Genomic DNA, 20860 nt, shown 5'->3' with positions numbered 1-20860 from the left:
GGTCTACAATGAGGGAAAAAGTATTTGATCCCCTGCTGATTTTGTACGTTTGCCCACTGACAAAGAAATGATCAGTCTATACTTTTAATGGTAGGTTTATTTTGACAGTGAGAGACAGAAAAAAAAACACAAAAATATCCAGAAAAACGCATTTGAAAAAAGTTATAAATTGATTTGCATTTTAATGAGCGAAATAAGTATTCGACCCCTTTGCAAAACATGACTTGGTGGCAAAACCCTTGTTGACAATCACAGAGGTCAGACGTTTCTTGTAGTTGGCCACCAGGTTTGCACACATCTCAGGAGGGATTTTGTCCCACTCCTCTTTGCAGATCCTTTCCAAGTCATTAAGGTTTTGAGGCCGATGTTTGGTAACTCGAACCTTCAGCTCCCTCTACATATTTTATATGGGATTAAGGTCTGGAGACTGGCTAGGCCACTCCAGGACCTTAAGGTTCTTCTTCTTGAGCCACTCCTTTGTTGCCTTGGCCATGTGTTTTGGGTCATTGCCATGCTGGAAGACCCATCCATGATCCATTTTCAATGCCCTGGCTGAGGGAAGGAGGTTCTCACCCAAGATTTGATGGTACATGGCCCAGTCCATCGTCCCTTTTATGCAGTGAAGTTGTCCTGTCCGCTTAGCAGAAAAATACCGCCAAAACATAATGTTTCCACCTCCATTTTTGATGGTGGGGATGGTGTTCTTGGGGTCATAGGCAGCACTTCTCTTTCTCCAAACACGGCGAGCTGCGTTGATGCCAAAGAGCTTGATTTTGGTCTCATCTGACCACAACACTTTCACCCAGTTCATTTCTAAATAATTCAGATGTTCATTAGCAAACTTTAGACGGGCCTGTACATGTCCTTTCTTGAGCAGGGGGACCTTGTGGGCGCTGCAGGATTTCAGTCTTTCACTGTGTAGTGTGTTACCAATTGTTTTCTTGGTGACTATGGTCCCAGCTGCCTTGAGATCATTAACAAGATTCTCCTGTGTAGTTCTGGGATGATTCCTCACCGTTCTCATGATCATTGAAACTCCACCAGGTGAGATCTTGCATGAAGCCCTGGACTGAGGGAGATTGACAGTTATTTTGTGTTTCTTCCATTTGCGAATAATCGCACCAACTGTTGTCACCCTCTCACCAAGCTACTTGGCGATGGTCTTGTAGCCCATTCCAGCCTTGTGTAGGTCTACAATCTTGTCCCCGACATCCTTGGACAGCTCTTTGGTCTTGGCCATGGTGGAGAGATTGGAATCTGATTGATTGCTTCTGTGGACAGGTGTCTTTTATACAGGTAACAAGCTGAGATTAGGAGCACTAGCTTTAAGAGAGTGCTCCTAATCTTAGCTCATTACCTGTATAGAAGACACCTGGGAGCCAGAAATCTTGCTGATTGACAGGGGATCAAAAAATAATTTCACTCATTAAAATGCAAATCAATTTATAACTTTTTTGAAATGCGGTTTTCTGAATATTTTTGTTGTTATTCTGTCTTCCACTGTTAAAATAAACCTACCATTAAAATTATAGACTGATCATTTTTTTGTCAGTGGGAAAATATACAAAATCAGCAGGGGTTCAAATACTTTTTTTCCTCACTGTAACTATTCAAGCACTGCGCTATTATGTTGTTTTAAAATGATATATTATTTTTCAATACTATCATTTCATCAGACAATTACAGTATTAAACAGTGGCACACTACCATCTTTAGACTGCAATGGCCTCTTTAGGGAGAGACTATTACTTTTTGAATCACATAGCAGAGATAGCAATCACATGATTTAGAAAGACTATGACTGGTTTCTAATCCTTAGTGGGGGCTGAAGCTGTCTATGACAGCCAAGTTTCACAGCCAGCAGCTCTGAATAGTGTTGACTGCTACCTGTCAAAAGCAGAACGTAGATTAATATATACCCTCAGGCACAGGATGTGAGGAACGTTCATCTACAGATTGCCAGTGGGAAGGGGTTAAAGGCTCTTTATCTAAAAAATTAAATGCATCTTTGATGCACTTCTGAGAAATGTCCTTCAGTAAAGAGCAATGAGTGGACTTTTCAGTATTCAGAATAATAGACAGTCAATGTGGATAATATGAAAAAAAAGAGGTTTTTCTAGATTTGCCCAACTTGCAAATTAATTACATGGTCTCCAGCCCTGACATGGCACTGCCTCATACTAAAATATCCTTCTGCATAGCATGTGGACACATACCGGGCTGGCTTTTCCCATTCTTCTTCATTGAAGCTCCCATCCAGGAAGGGGTAGCTTTTCCTGTGCTCTACCGGTGGTGTGTTCATCTTCTGCCGACTGGCTCTCCACTCGTGTGGGTGCAGAGAGAGACCAACAGCCTGATGTATGAAGTTCCCTGGATGAATAAATAGAAGTTTGTGTTAATAGAAGACACTAAAAGGCGCCAAACAAATCTTTCTACTCTTCCTTGACTGCCTCAACAGTGAGTCTAGTATGCATATGGATACTTCCAGTTCCAAAGATAGAGTTTAGTCACATGTCCCCCCCATCTTGGAGGAGTCAATGGTGCAGAAGGTCCTGGGTGTTCTGATAGATAGCATGCAATGACAAGCTACAGCTTCCAAAGCGAGCAAAATCCTTTCTTGTATTAGAAGAGGCATTGACTGCAGAGAGAGAGATATCATTTTGCCCATGAACAAATCATTAGTAAGACCTCATCTGGAATATGTTGTTCAGTTTTGGGCACCGGTTCATAAAAAGGATATCGGGGAACTGGAGAAAGTGCAGAGAAGGGCAACCAAACTGATAAGAGGCATGGAGGAGCTCGGCTATGAGGAAAGATTAGAGGAACTGAATCTATTTCCTCTTGAGAAGAGGAGATTAAGGGGGATATGATCAACATGTACAAATACATAGGGGGTGGGGATAGGATCTCAATATATAAATACATAAGGGGGGGATATGGTCTCAATATATAAATACATAAAGGGGGGGGGATATGGTCTCCGTGTATAAATATATACGTGGTCCATATAGTGAACTTGTTGAATTATTCACTTTAAGGTAATCACAGAGGACAAGGGGGCACTCTTTACATCTGGAGGAAAAGAGATTTCATCTCTAAATACGAAAAGGCTTCTTCACAGTGAAAGCTGTGAAAATGTGGAATAGACTCCCTCCAGAGGTGGTTCTGGCCAGCTCAGTAGATTGCTTTAAGAGAGGCCTGGATTCTTTCCTAGATAAAAATAATATAACTGGACACTAATATTTATAGGTAAAGTTGATCCAGGGAATATCCGATTGCCTCTTGGTGGATCAAGCAAGGACTTTTTTCCCCTGCTGGAGCAAACTGGATCATGCTTTGCTGGGGTTTTTTGCCTTCCTCTGGATCAGCTGGGTATAGGATTGTATATATAGGATTGTTTTTTTTTTTTTTTTTTTTGCTTTTATTGGTTCAACCAGACTAACTATATAACTATCCATCCACCCCTGAATTCCTCAAGGCAATGGACTTGACCTCTCTGACTCATACAGAGATGCATGCAGGGGCCCCTCACTTTCCAAGAAGCCAGACTCAGTGATCATGGAATCCAAGGGTGCTCAGAAAGAGAAAAAAAAAAAAAGGTACAGACCGAACATCACTTTTAAACCTATAAGGTTAAGGCAGTTTTAGGACAAGCAGAGTCTAGGAAGGATTCCAGCAGTGTGGCGATATTCATTCAAGGTCCCAAGAGCAAGCTGAAGACAAGACTGGGGTGAGATAAAAAGCTATAGGTTGTACATACTGTTGCTACCCCCCTAGCTTAGTTACTTTTTTTAGTTGAAGGCAGTCAGTCACCGAACAATGAGGGTTTCTTCCAATGTTACAAATATGTAACTGGTTATTAACAGAAGAACCCTCAAAATGGCTGAATGCTGAAAGCAGCCTACTGTCTAGGGCTGTGTGGCCCACATTAGTCATTAAAACTATTATATTGCAAGGAAAGACCAGGCTTTTGAAATGTTAAACAACTTGTATGTAGCTTACCCTGACTGCTATAGCCTGTCTCAATGCCAGAGCCATCCCACGACTCGAGGGCGCTGTCCACACTGGGGATTGTAGTGGAGTAGATTTCAGATAGCTTGCTGGTCTTCTGGGAGTCAGTTAGGTCATCTTCTGGGTCGCTTCCTTCGTTCATTCCATCAGAGAGCTTTTGCGATTGAGGCCCTACAATGTGACACAAAAAAAAACTGAGTAAATCCAGAGAAAGCAACCATTCTACTAGAACAGGGGTCTCCAAACTTTCTAAACAAAGGGCCAGTTTACTGTCCTTCAGGCTTTAAGGTGGCCGGACTTTGGCTGATGGGAGTAGATAATGCCCTATCGTCAATGGGAGTAAGCTATACCCCATCTTTGGTTTTAATGGGAGGACTAGTTTCCCTTTGTTGGTATCAGAGGGAAGAATAACACCCGATTGTTGACATCAATTGGAGGAATAGTGCCCCATTGTTGGTATCAGTTGGAGGAATAGTTCCCCATCGTTGGTGTCATTGGTAGGAATAGTGCCCCATCTTTGGTGTCAGTGGGATAAATGTGCCCCAAGGGCCTGATAACGACAAGCAAAGGGCCGCATCTGGCCCCCAGGCCACAGTTTGGAGACCACTGTACTAGAACACAAGGACAATCATCCCCAGTCTAGGCAGGCCAAAAGTTTAATGCCATTTCAAGGTTAGAGTAGTAACTTCATAAATGATGGCTCTGTTGAACATTTCAATCAAGCAAAGAAAGCCAACTGACAGGCTGCTACTGCTGTACTATCGATGTAGAAATAACACCCATAGAGCTCTGGGAATCCCTTGTCACATATTAAATGTTTAGTTGTGAAACAAACATTACAAATACCCTGGAACCGTGGGGTTCCAGGATGTTCTCAATTTATTAAAAGTGTCTATGTGATGACCCCAGAATGAGGAATATCATTGGAAAGAAATGGTACAGCTAGAGCACAGGGTGTATAAAATGGCTGCAACCCACCAATGATTATTTGAGCACAAATAGGCCACTGTCCTGAATACATTGCTTCTGCACATAAAATAGTTGCTGTATATAGGCAAGCATAATGAGGCATAATTTGTCTCCCACTGTTATAAAGGAATGCCACCCTTGTGCCAGCGGTACAGAAATTGTGCACTTACGCTCTGCCTGCTTCTTTATCTTGAGCGTCACCGTCTCTCCCGCCATCTGCAGCAAGTGGATCGCCTCACTCAGTGGCTTTCCTTTCAGACTGACGTTGTTAATGGCTAGAATGCGGTCCCCAATATGAATGGCTCCAGTCCTGGAAAACAATGGGAGTTGGTTAGGAGGCTGGGGATAGGATAGGAGGCACCTTTTAATCAACCGGTTTCTCAGTCTTAACCAGATCACTTTTTCACCCTTGTTTCCACACTTTTTGGGGACGGGCCCCCCCCCCTTGGGAGAACACACTAGCTCCGTGGGAGGGATTCCCCCCCCATCAACACTGACTGTGTTGTTGCAGGAAAGAAAATTGCATGGTCTATTAGCCTACCTTAGCCTCGGTTCACACAGGGGCGGCACGACGTGCAGGTAACAGGGTAATGCCCCATACACACGATCCGATTATCGGACGAACGATCAGCCGTTTTTTTTTGCATACTGATCTCACGTCGAATCTGATGAGTTTACTAAAGTCAAGAAAATTCCCGTACGACAGCATAAAAATTTGGAAGTGATGTCATGTGTTGTAATGCATTTGTATTGCATTTTCGAATGATAGGTGTACTGATGAAACGAAAATCGTACGATCTGGCATCGTACGAAAAAAATTTCCGTGCATGTCCGATAGAATAATATCAGATGAACTGTCCTGATCGGCTCTCGAAAGCTCTGTACTAACGATCCGATTATCGTACGATCGATTTGAATGCGCATTTTTCGTACGATTTTCGTATCGTGTGTAAGGGGCATTACAGATCCACCCACCCCACATGTAGGCTGGCTGCAGTGGATTCGAGAATATTTCTTTCAGCAGCAAATTCTCTCTAGCTGTCGATGCTTCTTTGAAAGAAGTTACATTTTCACTTCATAGCATCAACATCCCTGAAGTACTAAGTGTAAGTAGGAGGCAGTCCTGATTCCTCTATAAAGATCTTTAGTTTAGTGAGTTTTTTTGTACATAACACATGAATTGTACTGTATATATTTATTATGCAAAGGAACCGCTTGGCACCCAGATTAGGTGCTTCCGCCAATAACAGTGCCTCCTGCCCTCCAAACCATTCCACCAAACCGAGAGCTAATACCAGCTCTTTTTACCCCAATCATCATACACAGACAAGATGTGTGGATAGAACCAAAGGAATGACCGTTTATTGAAACTCAGACACATACTTTTTACCCCACAGGAGGACATTTCCTTCCTGATCATATATACCCCAATGGCCCGTACATACGATCCGAATATCGTACGACAGTCTGCCCCCCTCTAATCTGTAATAGAAAACCCCCAAATCTGCCACTTCCTGTATGGCCTCTCTAAACAGACCACGAAAATCAGGGCTGCTCCGCCCTGATCACCGTGGTCAAAGTGAGTCCCTCCGTCATACGCTGTCCTCTCTGCTCTCCTCTCTCCCCCCTCATCCCCTCCATCTTGTGTCTTTAGGTCTCCGTCTCACCCCCCCCCCTGCTATTAGCAAAATTAAAAATTTTAAATAGACACTGCCAGCCCCTCTATGACATCCTAGCATACCACGCTGCGTTATTCTTTTATAAAAACGTATATACAGTTTTAGCGCGGTCTTCAGGCTGGTCACATGACTCTCGGCTAAGGATGAGCTCAGGCGTGTTCGCACAGCCCACGTGCAGAGCCCACCAGGAAGTCGGCACTGCACTGCGCTAATCACAGGCAGTGAGACATTTCCCGATCTCTGCAGCCGCACATCGGGAAATGTCTCACTGCCTGTGATTAGCGCAGTGCAGTGCCGACTTCCTGGCGGGCTCTGCACGTGGGCTGTGCGAACACATCTGAGCTCATCCTTACTCTCGGCCAGGTTTCCCGGGCTACTGCAGGAGAGGCGTGATCTCCCCGGCTGACGTCAGAGGGAGATCACGGCCCCTCCTGCAGAAGCCATCCATCGTATGTATACAGCGGGCGCGAGTCATGTGACCGGCCTGAAGATCACTGTAAATCGGTATTTACAACGTTCGGTTTTATAAAAGACTACTGCAGTGTGTTCTGCCAGGCTCTAATAGAGGTCCTGGCAGTGTTTGTATTCTTAGGGTTAACAAACACTTTAATATCTGCTATGAGTCTCACAGCGTGAAGCAGTCATTGCTGGTAATGGGGCATCTAGGGCCTAAACATGGATCCTGGGCCTAGATTCCCAGAGTCTGTGTGTTTTGGGGAGACCTGAGAACTTGAATGAGAAATAAGACCACTCCAAGCATACACCTCACAAAGAGTAGTGTTCCCTTAAAAGCCAGGTCCCATAGTCAGTAGCCAAGAGGTTAGCCTGCGGTCCCCTCCAAAAGTCTCTGTCCCAGTTTGGTCTGTCACATTTCTCCCCAATCAAAAGTAAACTAACAAGGTCCCAGACCTCCACCTGGTCTGGACCTGTGTTAGTCTGGCAGAGTGAACCCACATAGTTGATCCACATGATCTCTATTCTGGGCCGCAGGGAATAGTTGTCATCAGTAGGTGTGGGACAGAGATCGTGGAATCTCTGTCTGGCTGCCAGCGCTTCAGCTGGTCTTTACTGTTCTGGGGCGCAGTATGCTGTTGGGGGAGGGGCCGGCTGCCCCAGCTCCCTGAAGCCGTAAAGACACATGAGGTTCTAGGCAGAGGCCAGTGGCGCTCTGCCCTGTTGCCAGCACTTCAGCTGGGGACCCCATATCATGTGCTCCGGCTAACTGCTGAGGAGGGAGGCTGGCTTCCTCCACTCCCAGACTGCAGATCTGCTGCTCGGGAGGAAGGATGACCACCTTATCTCCTGAACTGTATCTGCTGCTGGGGAGATGAGCCAGCTGCTCCATCTCCTGTACCCTCATCTGGCTACTGGGATGACATTTCTCTGGTACTATCACCCAGGTGCACTGATCCTTGCTGGGGAGTGACCCCCAAATTCTTACCCTGGGCCTCTGGAACTGCCACGGGTGTGGGGCAGAGGTCTTGGACCCTTCGTCCGGTTGCCAGTGCTTCAGCTGGAAAAGTTTGTTGTAACTCCACAGATGCTGGTGGCAGGAAATCCCATGTCCATGCCAATGGTGTGGAAGAAAGGCTGGCTGCCTCTTCTCTCAGAAGGGCTGAAGCTGCTATTGGTGCGGGGCAGAACTCAGTGATGTCCAGCCCCAATGCCAGTTCTTCTGCTGGAGGCTCAACAGGTTGTTTTTCCTCAGCAGAGAAGTCTATCAAATCCCGGTCTCTGGAACTGCTGAAAATCCAGCACATTTCCTGGCTGCCCCTAGGCCCAGTGCCGGCACTTCAGCAGGTGACTCATAATCCATAACATCCTCCGATGAAAATTCAATTAAATCCATGCTTTCTGTGATCTGTGGCAGGGGAGTGAGGACAGCTTCCTTGCCTCCCTGATCCTTGAACTGCTGCTGTGGAGATGAGCTGCTTGCTCCATCACCTGCACCCTCATCCAGCTGTTGGACAGACGCGTTCCTCCATCCAAACTCATCCAGTGCAGAAACTGATTCATCAAGGAGAGTCAACACTTGCTGCATGTGCCATAGGAGCTCTGCTTCTATAACTGTGGGTGGTGGTGGGCAAAGCACACTGTTGCTCTGCCCCATTGGCGATACTTCAGACAGGATTCAAGAGCTGTTGGCTAGTACCTCCTGATTGTCCTAGGCAAAGGCAGCCCAGACCTGCTGCTGAGCAGAGTCTAGCAGCCGTCTGTAGGCGATCTCTAGCTCCCATTCCTGAATGGCTAGAAACTCCAAATCTTTCTGTGCTCAGAGCATTAGAGACATTCAGCCTCCGATTTCTGTACTCCAAGATTTCCTCCAAACGCCACTCCAAATCGCTCCCAAATTCAGGGTCCTTGGATAGCCCCTTGAATAACAGCCCCAGGCCTCCATAGCCAAAGCCTTCTGTTGGGCTGTCCACAGGCACACTTGGGCTACATACCAGCAGAGGGCTCTGTAACTCTCGTCCAACCGCATTTTTGCTTGGACCAGCCTACTTAACTCAGCTGTCCACTCCTTGTGCAGTTGTTTCCCCAATAACAGCACTCACACTTCATACTGCTATCAGTACCTTTCCTGGATGGAAGGGAGAACTTTTCCCTGGTGGAGCTGCTCACAGGCTAGCGCTTCCTTTTAGAGTTCCAGAATCATACCATTCCAGCGGACAGAATCATACCATTCCAGCAGGACATGCACTGACACTGGTCTCCTGTGCTGTATCCCCATCTCTCGCAACCTCTTTCCAAATTTCTCTTCCATGGCAGCTGGTATCTGTACAACTCCTCTTCTGCTATCCAGGCCTTGGATCCCGGAGGAGGTTTGGATATCCCAGACTGCAGGAAGCATCCCACTGCTACTACCAAATGTGACAGAACCACTTGACACCCCAATTAGGTGCTTTCGCCCATATATATCACCTTTCTCCACAAAATATGTTTAGTGCTGCTCTGCCTTGCCATGCTGGGTCCTGAAGAAGCCGTGGATTGGCAAAATATTGACATGGCAGATCTGGCTACCGGAAGCACAGAGTATATGTAAAGCTTGCCACTTGGCTACACTTCTTCATAGGTTTAGACTTCCGGTACTCTAAATAGAGCAATTGCAACACTACATAGTGGATATTTTGGAGGCAACTGTGCCTATGTTTTTAATATTACATTTTTTACAAGGTTGAATACTACATTTATTGCATTTTATTATAATATATATATATATATATATATATATATATATATATATATATATGTGTGTGTGTGGTCTCCCATATTGAGCCTATAAAGTCCGTAATATTTGGTGGTCAATTTCTGACTATAGTCAGATTATAACTCTTTTTGTATAGAAATTTAGTTATGACTAAAGGGATTCCTCTATGTAGATCTTTATATCACTACAGGGATCACCAGCAGGAGGAAAGAGATCCTCTTTCTACTATATAGATCTTTATATCACTACAGGGATCTCCAGCAGGAAGGAGGAAGGAGGTCTCGATTCCGCTCTATAGATCTTTATATCACTAGAGGGGTCACCAGTAGGAGGAAGGAGGTCCTGATTCCTCTATATAGATCTTTATATCACTAGAGGGATCCCTAGCAGGAGGAAGGAGGTCCTGATTCTACTATATAGACCTTTACTTTAGCAAACAAAAAGTAATCTAGATTGATTTTACATCTATGGTAAGTTTTGCAAATTTTGACTGTAGGCAGATATCCCCATCCCCATGTGTTACCCACCTCTCCGCTAGTCCTCTTTTGGTGAGACCAGAAATGACAATGGGATCAAATGGCTCTTCGGTCCCTGAGATTGTAATTCCCAGAGGTCCCCCGTATCTCTTTAGCTCCACAGTGTATATAATGGCACCCGTTGTCTCCTGCTCATCTAAAAAACAAAAGAAGCGTTATTATTAAAATTAACACATGGCCGACGAAAAGGAAATAGACATGACTATACAGGGAGGACCTGTAAACTGGTTCTCAGTGGCCACAGCCATCATGTTAGCCTGATCCATGTTTAACTTTAACACTTTGGGGTTGATTTGCTAAACGCAAATAGACTGTGCACTCTGCAAGTGCAGCTGCTCCAGAGGTTGGAAAAAAAATGGGTGAATGAGCTACGACTTGGATGACTTTTATCTCACACAAAGCTTTTTTCTTTTCTTTTTTTTTTTGCTCCCGGTAGCTGAATGGTTTCCACTATTTCCTGTCTCATTTTAAAGCCCAACACCGGGCAAAAAAAAGTTTTCCTGTGCACTGTAAGTACAGCCAACTGCTCATTTTGTCTGGGTTAGAGGAGAAAGCTGTATGCACACAGCTGTTCCTCCACTCCACAGGCAAATGGGGCTCCCCCACGATCCAGCGATGGGCTGTTCCTGACGTCCTCATGTCAAGAGCAGGTCTATGGGCTTGATGACGTCAGGAACAGGCCACCACACAAAACCACGGGGGGGGGGGGGGGGGGTTGACACAGGGACTGGTCTTGTTGGGGGGGGGGATTAGATAAGTATATCTATGTTCTCCAATCCCAAACATTATAGAGAGCATAATCACACAGCACTTTCCAGCAGCTGGCCAGGTGTAGCACTCCAAACTGTCTAAACCTCACCTAACACTCTCTAATGGCTGGAAAGGGTCAGGCAGCACTCCCTGGTGACCAAGCAAAATGACTTAGCACTTTCTGATGGCTGGGTGGCATTACATAGCACTCTATGATGCCTGGGAGGATAAGAAAGCACCCTCTGATGGCAGGACCACACACGGACTCTGATGGCTGGGCAGGGTCACATAGCACTCTGATGCTTGGGTGAGATCACAAAGAACTCTCTAATGGCTGGGCGGGAGCATACAGACCTCTCTAATCCCAATGGTATTATTCAGATACTTGAAAAAGCTGTCCGGCCAAAATGCACCGATGTAGTTAAAAAAACAAAAAAACAAAACAAAAACAAAAGATATATTTTCTGATTGAAATTCTCAGAAAGATGGATACGATTAATATTTATATCAGGAACCATAATGGCTCCTTGCGGAATATGGCAGGCTGTACACTGTAAACAACTTTAAGCACAAAGTTTCATACCGGAGTTGTCTTCATCCTTGCGAATCTTCAGTTTGACCAGCTCCTCGCACTGCCGCAGGATCTGCACAGCATCCTCCATTGAGCAGTTGTCAAGACGGATGTTGTCGATGGCCAATAGCTTGTCACCCGGCTCTAAGGTGCCAGTTCTGCAGAGGGAAGAGGATAAATCTCTGCGTTAGATCAATGACCCCAAAATGTCACCACTTGCTTGCATCAGATTTTTACTTTCTTAATACTACATGCAAATGTCCGGAGTGGTCAGGGGAATGTTTTATATTGGTGTGGTGCTACTTTAAATCAGCCTTTTCTCAACTAGGGTAACTAGGCAACCCCAGCACTCCGGCTGGTGTGGAACAAGACCCATGAGGAATTTAGAGACAGACAGCTGTAGGCCTGACTTCCAGAGGCAGAGGCATGATAAGATTTGTAGTATCACCACAGCTGGAGTGCCGAGGTTGCCTATCTCGGCTTTAGAGGCTGCTAGATGGTTCTCTTGGCAGTTTCTGCCTCAAAATAAATTACCATTAACTCCAATAATCCTTTAAGCTCTCTAAGGCCACTACACTCGCCTCCAATGTAAGGGGCCACTACACTCACCTTCAATGTAAGGGGCCACTACACTCGCCTTCATTGTAAGGGGCCACTACACTCGCCTCCAATGTAAGGGGCCACTACAAGCGCCTCCAATGTAAGGGGCCACTACACTCGCCTCCAATGTAAGGGGCCACTACACTCGCCTTCAATGTAAGGGGCCACTACACTCGCCTCCAGTGTAAGGGGCCACTACACTCGCCTCCAATGTAAGGGGCCACTACAAGCGCCTCCAATGTAAGGGGCCACTACAAGCGCCTCCAATGTAAGGGGCCACTACACTCGCCTCCAATGTAAAGGGCCACTACACTCGCCTCCAACGTAAGGGGCCACTACACTCGCCTCCAATGTAAGGGGCCACTACACTCGCCTCCAATGTAAGGGGCCACTACACTCGCCTTCAATGTAAGGGGCCACTACACTCGCCTTCAATGTAAGGGGCCACTACAAGCGCCTCCAATGTAAGGGGCCACTACAAGCGCCTCCAATGCAAGGGGCCACTACATGCGCCTCCAATGCAAGGGGCCACTACATGCGCCTCCAATGCAAGGGGCCACTACACGCACCTCCAATGCAAGGGGGCACTACACTCGCCTCTAATGTAAGGGGCCACTACACTCGCCTTCAATGTAAGGGGCCTATACACTCGCCTTCAATGTAAAGGGCCACTACACTCATCTTCAATGTAAGGGGCCACTACACTCGCCTCCAATGTAAGGGGCCACTACACTCGCCTCCAATGTAAGGGGCCACTACACTCGCCTCCAATGTAAGGGGCCACTACACTCGCCTCCAATGTAAGGGGCCACTACACTCGCCTCCAATGTAAGGGGCCACTACACTCGCCTCCAATGTAAGGGGCCACTACACTCGCCTCCAATGTAAGGGGCCACTACACTCGCCTCCAATGTAAGGGGCCACTACACTCGCCTCCAATGTAAGGGGCCACTACACGCGCCTCCAATGTAAGGGGCCACTACCAGTGGCGGCCACTCCATATAGGGCGCAGGGCGCCACTCCCCTAATCCATGCGCCCGGCCCCTAATCTACATGGAGGGCGCTGGACGCATGGATTTCTATGGGTTTTCTTTTTTTTTTTTAAGCACGTGATTAAAGCCAGAGGCTCTATTTGGTTTCATAAAATGGTGGGCTCAGGGCGCAGAGCACTGCACCCCAAGCTCACCCACTTGTGTGACAATAGCAAACTAATATTCGTTATTGTCTTCCTGCTTCTCCTCCCGGTGAATCAGGAAGCAAGTCTTAAGACCCGATTGGCCGAGAGATGAAGCGACCGTATTGGCCGGGAGCAGGGGGGAGGCACCGAGGAGGAGACGCAGGGGGAAGCCGCCGAAGCTGCCCGTTGCCTGGATGAGGTAAGTGCAGGGCTGATGGACAGACGGACGATTGACCGAGCGACGGGGGCGGAGTTTGACCGACTGATCAACCAACCGAGGGACGGGAGGGGGTGGGGGTACACCACATTGCTTTCTTCTATTTATTCTTATATCCACAATTTACGGCTTACACATATGGCCTGTGTGCTGTAGATAGAATAATTCTTAGCAGGGGTTCCCCGAGTCCTGAACATTATTTATAGGGTTCCTCTAGAAGACGAGGAGTTTATTATTTGGACTGTGATCCTATACAACTGTCTCATATAATATATCACAGCTTCGGTTTAGTGCTGCCTCACTGCTTAGAAAAATCTATCCCTGAAAACTCATCTCTTCAGGAAAGCCTATCACATCTCCGACTAATCTCTTTTACCACTTCCATCAGCTCATTCTCCACAGTTACAAACTTTTGTACCACCTGCCCCACCCTATTAGATTGTAAGTTCCTCTGAGCAGAGCCCTCTTAATCCTCTTGTATTTTATTAAATTATAACTGTATTGTCTCCTTTTTATATTGCAAAGCGCTGCGTAAACTGTTGGCGCTATATAAATCCTGTATAATAATAATAATAATAATCTCTCGCATTGCTTGCAATACCCACCTGTGTGCTACACTGCCCTTCTTAATGTCAGAGATTATTAGAGGTTCTCCCGGTTTTCTGCTGGCTGAAAAGAGGAAAAAAAAAAGAAGGTTAAAATAAAGTTTCTGTACATCTTTAGTTAATACACAATGTCACTGCACATTATAGCTATTCCATTGCCATCACTGGTCCATATAATAAGCAATTCAAACAAAAGTTATTTGCTGCTCGCAAGCCCTTCATGCTGGGTCACCACCCCTGGCTGACCTCTTGCTATACCCAAGCTGAAGCTGCAACTTGTCCCAAACTATCAGTAGATCCAAAAGAAGGAATCCGGTGGCACACCCAAAGATCCAATGCATGTAAAGTTTTATTGTTCCGGACAAGAAACACAAAGACCTGCTGGGGAATCATAGAGATCGCTCATAATCCTTTCATGCTGGGTCACTCCCCTGGCTGACCAGGTGCAATATCCAAGCAGGGGCTCATCCTCTCCCCATACTATCAGTACATCCAAAAGAAAAAGAAAAAATTCAATGCAAGGTTTATTGTTTTGGACAAGCAACACAAAGCCCTACCTGGGAGGACCGGCTGTTGCATTTCACCAAGACCTGGGCTTAATCATAGAGACCTGCTATTAAGCCCAGTACTAGGTGACACACGTCAGCATTGGGGCTTTAGGTTGCTTTGCCAGAACAACATGGCCCCAATCACACACTCATACAGCTGAGCGTCTTTGGACACGTTTCAGGCTTGAGTGATTTATTTTTTTGTTTTTAGTCCATCGAAAACTAGTTACTAGGCATGAAAAATGTGTTTTCTAGGCACCCCCATTGAAGTCTATTGGGACTAAAATGCATGACTCTGCCCAAAAAAGAAGCTCACCTACTTTTTGAGTGACAAGTTACAAGCTCTATGCTCAGGTGTGAAGGGACATCATTGAATATAATGGAAATCCTAGTGTTGGGAGACCTTCCGGTGAAGCTTCAAAGGAGCTTCAAATTGCTGAAGTGTGAATGGGCCCTAAAACTTTACATGTGGTGGATTCAAGGTGTGCCACCAGCTTCTTCCTTTCATTTAAATCTACATGTAGCACCCTGATGTTTAGGCAAGGTTACTGTGAAATTTAGTTGCCAGGCGATAGTTGTTTTGGTCAATTGTTAGGAGATCAATTGATTCCTCTCTAAATCTGGACTTGTTGCACCCTTTCTCTTCTGTCACTGGGGGGCACTATGCTAGTGACATTAGATAAGACAGGGGCTTTGCAAGCTCAGACATGAATGGATGGGGTGTCTCAGCCAATGGGCAGGGATTTTGTTTGGTACCTTGGCCTGCTGGAAGAGCCTATTTATTTGGGTGGAATCAGGTGATCGGGGTTCTGTGCCACCTGGATGGCTGTCTGGGTGGACGTGTGTTGTGCTGCCCCGGGCTGCTAGGCCGGAAGCCTGAGGCCTATCCCGGGGACATTTGGCTGCTAGGCTGTCTGAGAGCCTTTCCAGGAGTGGGAAAGCAGCATAGGGTTGGGACTGCTGGCTTGTAGTCCAACTAGTCCACTTTCTGAAAGCACACCAAAACTTCTGCATATAGGAGCTCTGAAAGCCCACCAAACCTGCAGGATAAAATAGAAGTTTCCCTGGTTTGAGGTCAAGGGCCACACCAAAGGGCTCCACAGGGCCACAGGTTCAACCCCCCTGCCCAACATTGGTGTGTACCAACATAAACACAGCCCTCTAATATAGTATACAAGGCACCCCCCTGCTCCTCCCTCCTCCAAACAGACTGGCACTGTCCACTGGTAACCCTTTCCTGTAAAGACCGGAGTCATGGGAAGCAGCACAAAGAGGAGGAGCCAACCAGTACCAGGACAAGGTCATCTAGAGCCCAGGGTGAATAGGCCAAATTGTGTGCGCCCCATCCCCCCCAAGAAGTATGAGTATTATGTGTCATTAAATTCCCCCCCCCCCATAAAGAAAAAGCGATTACTAATCTGCATGCTTACATCCTAAGCATAAATTCTCCCTCCTTCCAGCACAAATTCACCTCCTACTGAAATCCCCCATCCCAGCAAAAATCTTTGCCTCCCAGCTCAAATCCTCCCTCTCCCCATATGCCCCCAGCACCTCCTATCTCCCATACTAGCACAAATCCCCCCACCAAAATCTCCCCTCCTAGCACAAATCCCCCCACCAAAATCTTCCCTCCTAGCACAAATACCCCCCAATCATCCCTATTAACACAAATACCCCCAAAAAATGTTTCCCTCCTAGCACAAATCCCTGCCCCCTCTACCATATCACCTTTTCTAGCACAACCCCCCCCCCCCCCCAACACAAATCCTCCCAAAGCACCACTCCTACCTCCCCAAATTTCCCCACCTAGAACAATTCTTACCCCCTGCCACCCCCCAAATTTCTCCCCCAACACAAATCCCCCCCCCCAATCACCTCATGGTGTCGCTGCCCCCCACCTCTCAATACCACAGCGCCCAGGGCAGCTGCCCCTCCTGCCCACCCCTGGAGCCAGCAGCATTGAAAGCTGTAAACTAAGTGCTTGGGGTAAGAATTTGACCATATAGTTTGCTGGGGAATGTATATTTTATTGCGCCCGATGTGCAAAATGCCGAGGGTTCATTATAACTTTGAGCAAGAAAAGACCACAAATGTCTCTCATGTCAGGTTTCTGGTTAATATTTGGGTACAGGGCAGCGGGTTTGCATGTGTGTCCGCGCATTGCAATGCCAGACAACGTCCCAGAATGCACCTGGGCAGAAGTCACGGGAAGCAGAGGCAATAAATCACTGAAACAACAGAACTAATCCTTCCGCAGGGACTGGAAGACAGAGCAGGAAGAATGGAAGGGGAGATTGATGCCGCACTGATAATAGATGTCTAATTAATTCACCATCTCCTCTGCAGGGAAGGATGATAAACGAGGGGAAGGGGGCGCTCGGAGGCGGCCGTGGATTCCCGCATATGAGGGCCAGTTTGGGGGAAACAAGCCCCCGGGCTCTCAGAGGAAACCGCTAAACGCATCATAATTCACAGCGCGCCGCCCGTCCCGAAATACAAAGGGATGGGACTGTGTTTATTTTCATCCAACATAAAGCTACTCGGATGATAGAAAACGATTTCCAATACATCAGCACCGGGGCTTATTAATCTTTCCTATACCCGATCATTAATGAACACTGCGAGTTTCCATGTAAATGGGGTCATTCCTTATATCCTTTAGATAGATATGTTGTTATTTGTACAACTAGCCAAGGAACTGATATTCGCAGCCCGCTGTCAAGTAGTTATTGAGACTTTAAGTGTTACTAAACCCAGTACTCTGCATTCACTATATCTGGTCTCCCACAGTACACAGAACATGGAAATGCAATTATTTTAGTAAATATAAACAAATAAATACCTTTTTCTCATCAGCAGTATATAGCAATCTTGTGATTTCTATCAGTGTCTGGTTAAAGCTTGTAGGAGGAGTTTTCATTTTGCACTGACTGTCCTATGAGGCTGCAGGACCCCTGACCCTCTGTCTGGACAGTGCTGATTGGCCCTGTGCCGATAACATGCACTCTCCCAAGTAAAAAAAAAAAAAACACTCTACCAATACACTCCAAACTGAGCACGTGCATAGTGCCCCTAAGGGTCCATTCTATCAGGAGATGAATTGGGGACAGTGGAAGAAGGGGAGGTTCAGGGAAGACAGGATCAAACAGCCTTTTTTTTTTTTTTTTTTTACACAATGCATGTTAACCCCTTAGGTTCCACAGTGAGTATAAAAAGCATGCTTTACTGCATATACAGACTGATTTTACTGTTGCGGGTTTAGTAACACCTTAAAGTCTTGCACAGTTGTAGCGGCTCCTCTCCAGTACTGAAATGGCTTACTCTGATTCCACTGCACACTGTGAGCTTCTCACAATGTGCACTAACCCTTTCCTCTCCATCCTGACTGTCCCTGGTCTGCCTCTTATATTCATTGGATTTGAATTCTTTCAATCATGGAGGCTCAGCACCACATGTGGGTGTCACATAGGGTGGTCTGCATTACAGCCTGCATTACAGCCTGCCTAGGAACGCCCACTCCTCCAGACTGACACCCACCCATCAAGGCTTTTTTATATTCGCATAACTCCTCCCAAGAGCCAGCCCACTGCTTGCACCAGAGCGGAGGACACTTGAGAGGGGTACTTCCACTCACTCCAATGGTAATACCCTTGACCTTGTATTCTCCCATCTCTGCAACCCTGGCAACCTCACCAACACCCCCTTTCCTCTATCTGATCACAACTTCATTACTTTCACTGTATGTAACCACCCATCCCTCCAAGCAGCAAACAATTACTTGTAGGAACCTTCGCCACTTTAACCCTTCTCTAATCTATTCTGCTACTGACCACCTATATGACATAATCTCTCCCCTGTCCTGTCCTGACCTGGCCACCTCTGTCTACACCAGTTCACTCTCATCATCACTAGATGCACTTGCTCCTCTAACCACACGCAGAATCAGGCCCCGACCGTTACAACCCTGGCAAACTGACAACACTAGAAATCTCAAGAGACATTGCCGTGCTCTTGAACGACTGTGGCGTAAACCCAAATGCCTGCAAGACTTCACCCCATATAAATCTGCCCTTCTAAAATACAATTCATGCCTCCATGCTGCCAAACAAGCCTATTTTGTTTCTCTTATTAATACTTTGTCATCCAGACCACGTTAACTCTTCTCAACCTTTAACTCTCTGCTTCGTCCCCCACCCCCTCTACCCATTAACTCACTCACTGCCCAAGAGATTGCCAATCACTTCAAAGACAAGATTGATGCAATTTGTGAGGATACCTCCACTGTGCGTACGTCTTCCCCACCCAACATACCTTGCCTAACAGCACATTCAACACTCTCCTCTTTTGAATTGGCTACTACTGAAGAGATTACAAAACTTTTCTCAGATGCCCACCTAACCAGTTGTCCCCTGGATCCTGTTCCCTCACAACTACTAAGGTCACCCTCTTCTTCTATCCTATGCTCCCTCACTCACATCTTCAATCTCTCCCTCTCTAGTGGCACCTTCCCCTCCCCTCCAAAACATGCGCAGATCACTCCCATTCTTAAAAAGCCCTCACTGGACCCTACCAACCTGAACAACTTAGGACCCATCTCATTGCTCCCATTCACCTCTAAACTTCTAGAACGCTTAGTCTACAACCATCTTAGCTCCTACTTCAGTGAAAATAACCTACTTGACCCTTTACAGTCTGGCTTTCGCTCGCAGCACTCCACGGAAACTGCCTTACTAAAACTCACTAACGATTTACTAACTGCTAAAACCAACAGCCAGTACTCCATACTCCTACTACTTGACCTCTCTGCGGCCTTTGATACTGTTGACCACCCGCTCCTTCTCAATAAACTCCATTCCCTTGGCCTCCGAGATTCTGCTCTATCCTGGTTCTTTGCCTATTTATCACAGCGCTCCTTCAGTGTCAACTACAACTCTGTCTCCTCCTCTCCATTGCCTCTTTCTGTGGGGTCCCCCAAGGCTCTGTTCTTGGACCCCTTCTCTTCTCTATCTACACCTCCTTCCTTGGTCACTTGATAACCACCCACGGCTTCCAATAACACTTATACGCCGATGACACCCAAATCTATCTGTCTACTCCTCACCTCACTCCTTCAGTCTCCTCTCGCATAACTAACTTACTAACTGACATATCAGCATGGATGTCGCACCACTTCCTTCAACTAAATCTCTCTAAAACTGAGCTATTAATATCCCCCCCCCCTCACTCCATGACTTTTCCATCAAAATCAACAATGCAAAAATCAGTCCCTCCCCTCACGCCAGGGTACTAGGTGTAATCCTAGACTCCGACTTGTCATTTCAGCCTCAAATCCAATCGTTGTCAAACGTTTGTAGAATTCACCTCAGTAACATCTCTAAAATTCGCCCCTTTTTAACAAATGAAACCACCAAGCTCCTCATTCACTCCCTTGTTATCTCTCGCCTTGACTATTGTAACTCCCTTCTCATTGGCCTGCCTCTCCATAGGCTCCTCCCCTCTTCAGTCTATCATGAATGCTGCTGCCAGACTTATCCACCTTCAGGGGCGGACTGACCATTCGGTCATTCGGACGCCGACCGAGGGCCCCTGGCCAGTAGGGGGCCCGTGAGTCTCTCATCGGGTGCTGCGGCTGTGTGTAAATAGAAGAGAGAGAATCGCTCTCTATTCTCTCATTGGCTCCAGAGAAGCTGAATTTGTGGCGCCAAATCTGAGTCCTGAGCAGGAGAGGAGCTAGCTGGAGGAAGGATGGGAAATGTCAGCGCTGACAATTAGCGCACATTGGACACTGACTGAACTGAGCTGAGTAAGTGAGTGAGCGAGGGGGAGAATGTCGACCCAGGAGCCTGGACATTGTCACTGCTTATATAAGACACTCCTCGGGTCTATGGACAAGTGAGGAGCGGGTAACGAGCATGAAGAGGAATGTCCAGAAAGGAGAAACTCGATCTCTTCCATGCTTGTGTGTGTCAGGCAGTTCCCGAGCCTCCCT

At 46.6% G+C, this 20860-nt stretch overlaps 1 protein-coding gene across 1 annotated transcript in view; it reads right to left on the bottom strand.

Annotated features, from left to right (window-relative positions):
- The window catches only part of GRIP2 (glutamate receptor interacting protein 2), a 121720-nt gene that overhangs the window by 17489 nt on the left and 83371 nt on the right, over positions 1-20860 (bottom strand). The window contains 6 exon segments of the mRNA XM_073591882.1: positions 2217-2370; positions 4003-4182; positions 5151-5290; positions 10395-10539; positions 11737-11882; positions 14324-14387. Coding sequence (XP_073447983.1) covers positions 2217-2370; positions 4003-4182; positions 5151-5290; positions 10395-10539; positions 11737-11882; positions 14324-14387 — 829 coding nt within the window.

This window comes from Aquarana catesbeiana, linkage group LG07 (genome assembly GCF_042186555.1).
Source record: "Aquarana catesbeiana isolate 2022-GZ linkage group LG07, ASM4218655v1, whole genome shotgun sequence".
NCBI classification, from domain to species: Eukaryota; Metazoa; Chordata; class Amphibia; order Anura; family Ranidae; genus Aquarana; species Aquarana catesbeiana.
This window is presented reverse-complemented; position numbering and strand designations above follow the sequence as displayed.